This window comes from Ostrinia nubilalis, chromosome 30, assembly GCF_963855985.1.
Source record: "Ostrinia nubilalis chromosome 30, ilOstNubi1.1, whole genome shotgun sequence".
Lineage (NCBI taxonomy): Eukaryota > Metazoa > Arthropoda > Insecta > Lepidoptera > Crambidae > Ostrinia > Ostrinia nubilalis.
This window is the reverse complement of record NC_087117.1, coordinates 4,775,423-4,781,422: the sequence shown is the minus strand read 5'-3', so window position 1 is coordinate 4,781,422 and position 6,000 is coordinate 4,775,423. Positions and strand designations below refer to the sequence as shown.

The following is a 6,000-nucleotide window of genomic DNA, read 5'->3' as shown; positions in this document are numbered from 1 at the left end:
AGATCCAAGGGCTAAGCTAACCCGACACTATACCGAAGATATCCCGGATATCAGCCTATACGAGATTAGGATGGCTCTCAAACAACTTAAGAACAACAAGGCACCGGGTGATGACGGAATAACCTCGGAGCTTCTGAACGCGGGTGGTACAAAAATCAAAATCAAAATCAAAAAATATTTATTCAGTTTAGACCACAAGTGGCACTTATGAACGTCAATAGAAAACCGATACTGAAGGTCCTCCAGAGGCTCTTTAACTCCGTTTTACTCGAGGGAATAACGCCAGAGGCAATGAACAGAAGCGTGGTGGTGCTTTTCTTCAAGAAAGGAGATAACACCTTACTGAAGAATTATGACGTAAGAGAGCAAATAAATCTGAAGTCACGCTGACGTTTAACGTCTACAAATACACCCTCCCATGCCGCACCCATACCTATGAGGACGCATAGCGCGATATTCTCAAAACTATCCAAATACTTACATTTGTGTTAACCTCCGTAGTGTTCTGGACGAAAGTAGCACTCTCTTCTTCCGGCTCCCCTTTCACGTCGTATATGGTCTCAGCCATGACAATCCGACCCGACTGGTCCATCGTCCACATGCCTCCGAAGGCAAAGTTGGACGGGTTACCGCTTTGTTCGTACAGTATTACTGTGTTTGGGCCTGGAATTTGAGATGCCATAGTCAGTTTATTTGTACTGTTTGTAAGGCTGATGTATAGGGAATATGCATGCTTTTTTGATTTGTTGATGATTATTTACACAATAATTACATAACAACCTTAGTTTGTAAAAGCTTAGTATGTATGTTTTATAACTTTTAATAGAAGATCATCTAATGTTTTTCTCCTTCAAAAATCTCTAGAAGAATGTTTTATTGTTATTTTTTTAATTGAGACCATCAAAGATGCATAGTTGTAGCACACTGGTTTTGCTATTTGTAATCTAATGAAAATAATGAAATGACACTTATCAGTTTATTCCATGCAATATTTAAACTCCCATATTTTTCTTATTTCTAGTTCAATCCCAGTAATTACTTCTTTTATAGATTGCATAAGCTTTAAGTAGATTATTTAATTATTATCTTGTAAAAACTATGCTATTTAATTATTGTGGAAAACCTTGGGGGAGGCCTTTGTCCAGCAGTGGACGTCATTTGGCTGAAACGAGAAAAACTATGCATGCATGCATATTCCCTATTCCATGCATTCAAGACCCTTACTGAAAAAAGTTACATGCATGTAAAGCCCGGTCGCCGTGCACGTAGAATTTCGTCCAATGACCCCAAGCTACTCATCCTTATCGCTCGCGCGTAATCACAGCAATATAATTACGCGCGAGCGATAAGGATGGTTAGCTATATATATAGTTAGTTCAGCGACCGGACTAATAGAAAAGTAGTTTTAAAGGACGTTTCCATAATTAATGTCACTTTAAACTCGGTTTCAACACATAAGTTTACATAGTAAATGTAACTTTTAATAGTAAGGGATAATACTTTGAAGTTCGCTGATGCAGGCATTCCTCTATCAAGGTTTATGGTCTCTCTCTATGATTATGAACTTTCAAGATGCTGAAAGTAGCGATTAAAATGCATAATAATGAAGAAGATTCTTTCCTTTTTAATTTTACACCTGTAAAACCTATTGGGTGACTAAATGATAGGCTCTTGTAATGGATGACGTAATCCTCATCTAGTTGTCTCCGCATTATTTACATTATTACCCATATCAAAGCCGATAAAATTATTTTGTTCGTGTTTATTGGCTTATAGTTCCAATGAAAGTCAACCATCTCAGATAATTTTGTGACTAATTATAGTGTTTATTCAAATTGGCCAATTGGAACTAAGCAGCGTCTAATCTAACTAGTTGACGTTATAATTCGTGATATTCAATAGTATTTGCAGTAAATACTATTTATATGCTTAGTTCGATTATTTTGAGATTGTATACTTTCATTTCAAGCCAATTTAAAAACCATAGATTGCATTGAGCAGTAAGCAGAATGCTTTTTGCCCTTGCCTGCTCCTCGCAGAACATTTAAAAGAAAAGGAAGCCCAAACCAATAAGGCATTCGGTAAGCCAAGTATTTTCATAATTAATGAAGCAGTTAGTGCTATTGTTAGTGATAAATGTGAAAAGCGCTTTGTTTTAGTGGACCCATGAAGCAAAAGCTTGTCTCAGTAGACTTTAAATCAGCGTTAAAACAAGTTATTTTATGACTAAATTATGACCCAAAAAACCATAAAATAGGGTCCTAGGGTTCTAAATCGCGTTTTTTAACACTATGTTTACAAAATACTGACCTAATTGAACTGGCTCCCCTTTCATGTTGACAAACACTGGCTGTTCAAAGTTACCTTCGACCAGTTGTCCTGTGTGCACTATCTGCTGTCCCTGGTCCACAGGCACCTCCACAACTTGGTTCACTACCTCCACCTTCTCTTTATCACCCTCAGTCTTCGGCCTGTTCACCATGATTTTTGCTTTCTTCTCCGACTCCGCTGGTTCATCACTTTTCCGCTTTATAACCACTTTCTTCTTGTTTTTCTTGTCCATTTTTGCACTTTACACCTTCGGATACCACTAGAACGCGCGAATAATGCGTAAAGACGCGTTTTTGTACAAATAATCAGCAGGAAATACGCCTCGCCCAAAATAAGGCATTGTCCCAGTTTTCTAATGTATTCTACATATATTTTTAACGAAACTTAGTTTGATGAATGTGTTCTAACTTTCTACAATACTTGCGAACGAACTTGCAGGTTAAAATACGCGAAAATCTAATCAGTTTGAAGAAATTTTAAAATTAAGCTTGCGCGAAAAGGACAACTCAGAAAGACGCCATTTTTGTTCGTGCAAATCTCTTTCTCTTTCTAGCGTGTATTTCCGTTTCACTCTAACAACTATTTCCCTCCTTTTTCTGTACAATTTTCGTTCAGAAATTAGATCGAAGATAAGTGTTTTTTTTTATAAACCAAAATGTCAAAACATGATTTTTTTATGGCAGCATGTGACAAATCAATGAAACGTTAAAATAAGCGAGTCAAATACATAACCTTGGTGTAATCAACAAACTGCATTTTTTTGTATCATTATTTACTCTGACGTATTTAATTAGTCATATTCATGCTTATTTTGAATACACTTTCCATTCTCCTTCAAGTGGCATTCATAGTGTGTATGACCTTAGTGTCTATGAACATTCTTCGATATTTTACTGGACCTCTTCGAAAAATGTCTGTGATCGCTCCAGCGCTGTTCGTAAACCACGGTGGGGGACCTTTACCACTTCTCGGGGACAAGGACCATGCAGAACTCACGAAACATTTGCGTGACGATGTGAAAAAGTACCTAGATTTGTCTACCACAAAGGCCATCATTCTAGTTACTGCCCATTGGGAAGAAGAGAGTGTGACTATATCTTCAGGTAAAAAACACAGTTTATACTTCGATTATTACGGTTTCCCAGCCGAATCGTACAAATACAAGTACGATGCTCCTGGTGACCCGAACTTAGCTGCTCATATTCAAGCAGCGTTACAAAAATCCAACATAAAGTCCAAACTTGATCCAGTTAGAGGCTGGGACCATGGAGTTTTCGTTCCTATGATGCTTATAAACCCTTCGGCAGACATTCCTATAATACAAGTGTCCGTACTAAGCAGCCAGGATCCTGAAGAACATTATAAATTGGGGGAAGTCTTATATCAGTTCCGGAAAGAAGGAGTGGCTGTGATGGGTTCCGGTATGTCTTACCATAACATGAGAGAATTTATGTACGGACGCCACGGGAAAGTTGTGAACGAAGAGTTCGATCAGTATTTGTATAAAGTTTGTACAGCCGAGGATGAGGTGAAGAGAAAAGAGGGACTTATATCGTGGCGTGAGCAACCTGGAGCTACGGCTGCTCATCCGATGCAAGCTGCGGAACATTTCATGCCGTTGATCGTAGTGGCAGGGGCGGGTGGGCCTAAAGCTGGTACGAGGGTCTTTAAGTGGGATATGAGCAATTCGTTCAGGTTGAGTGGTTATGTCTGGAAGGAATAGGTAGGATTTTAAGACACTATTCACAAATAGCTTTAAGATGTATTAATATGCAGAAATAATTGAAGTACATTTAAAAATATTTGCATTCTATAAGTTTTTTACAAACGTTTTGGTGTTTATGACATGTTGATACCATAAATTAGAGAATTGAATTGTTAGACTAATTGAGAAATAAACGTCCAGTATACTCACAAACGCACCAGTAACATAATGTTTATTTATTTATTAGGTATATCAACAGCTTACTGATTTCAATGTAACATTAAAAACTTAACACTAAAGGAAAATTTTATTTAAACTAGAGCCGAAAAATCGTTTGTTCCCGTTGAGTCACACCTTTTTGTGCTTTTAGGCGCGATTGGTCCAATTTGAAATTGGGCCAATCGTGAAAAATTCACAAATTCGTGATTAGTCCAATTCGCGATTGGTCCAATTCGCTATTGATCCAATTCGCGATTGGTGTAATTCGCTATTGGGCCAATTCGCGATTGGTGTAATTCGCTATTGGTCCAATTCGAACACTAAAAAAAAACACTGTTACCCATTGGTAAAAAAATTACCGATTAGTAACACTGTTTGTTACTCAATGCCACATTTTTTCTTCCCATTGAGTGACAGTGTTTGTTTCATGAAATGCTACCATGCTACTTGTTCAATTGATATTTCGACTATGATTGTTGCAATAGGGTGACCATCATAAAACACATGTTGGACAATACAATGGGTAAATTAGCCACACAACAGTTTTCTGTTGGAGGAGTTTTTGATTGTTTTAAACTTTCATGGTCACTAACATTAGAATAATTATTTTTTAAGGGAAAATAATTATTCAAATTTTGTTATGGAAAATCTTATGTGAATTATGGTAACTATTATAATTTATTCATGGTGTTGAATCATACAATGAAATGCAACAAGGTTGTGGGTTTTCCTCACATTAATCATTTATCTATGTATTGTTGTTGTTTAAGAGTTGGTTAGTAATAAGGGGTAAATAAATTATTTTTACATTGCCATGAAAATTGCTTTTTATTTACCAGTATCTATTTTTTTAAGGTCAGCCCCCCTAGACAAGTTGCAACTGCCTCTGTGGTCTAGTGGTAAGACCACCTGCTTCAGACGCAGAGGTCCCGGGTTTGATTCCCAGTGGGGGCAGATTTTTCTGTTCGGTTTTGTTGGTGGTAGGGCTTGTTCTAAGTCCGCCTGGCTAGCTACCACCATCTTACCTAAGTCTGTCGCCATAACAACAATGTTAACAGCATTATTGTGTTCCGGCAGTTAGAGGTAAGATAGCCAGTTCCTGCGTGGTTGAGGATTAAAGCTCGCTTCCACCTTCGGCCTGATCGTCACTTACCATCAGGTGAGATACAGGCCAAGAGCTTCCTTGTTGCGGATAAAAAAAAAGTTGCAAAATGTGACAGTTATTATGTCAAAAGATGGTCGAAAAGCTTTCTTTTCGATTTTCGATTCGATATCAAAAAGTACCTCTTGTCTAGACCCAATGGTTTCTTTAATAGGCATCTTCATCATCATTATTTCAGCCACCAGACATCCACTGCCGAACATAGGCCTCCACCAATGATTTCCACATCGGGTTGGTAGCGGCCTGCATCCAGCGTCTTCCTGCTACCTTTATGAGGTCGATGATACAGTATCTTATGTATGTAATTTTAATAAAATAATAATATTATTAAGATGTTTAACAAAATACTTCCTGTCCCTTTCTAAATTTTTATTGTTCTACTCGCATCTAAGTAGGTACAAAGGAGAAATAATAATAAACATAATCGGTATAAAAGTATTTAATATTTTTAGAAATCACTTCTATGAACACTATACCGACTTAATATTTGAAAGACTAAATTTTATTTTTTAAGAAAAATTGAGCAAAAATCTTTGTTTTTATTCATTATAATTAGAGTAGGCGCACACCGTTGATTTTTCGT

General features: G+C 37.2%; 2 protein-coding genes across 2 annotated transcripts; one reads left to right on the top strand and one right to left on the bottom strand.

Annotated features, from left to right (window-relative positions):
- Positions 1–433: 433 nt before the first annotated feature.
- On the bottom strand, positions 434–2,883 carry LOC135085867 (uncharacterized). Its single transcript, XM_063980651.1, has 2 exons — positions 2,311–2,883; positions 434–663 (listed from the first exon to the last, which is right to left on the bottom strand). The coding sequence occupies exons 1-2, from the start codon at positions 2,561–2,563 to the stop codon at positions 434–436; spliced, it is 483 nt and encodes a 160-aa protein (XP_063836721.1). The 5' UTR covers positions 2,564–2,883.
- Positions 2,884–3,036: 153 nt separating this feature from the next.
- Positions 3,037–5,076, top strand: LOC135086081 (uncharacterized). Its single transcript, XM_063980840.1, has one exon. The coding sequence runs from the start codon at positions 3,134–3,136 to the stop codon at positions 4,052–4,054; it is 921 nt and encodes a 306-aa protein (XP_063836910.1). The 5' UTR covers positions 3,037–3,133; the 3' UTR covers positions 4,055–5,076.
- Positions 5,077–6,000: the final 924 nt, after the last annotated feature.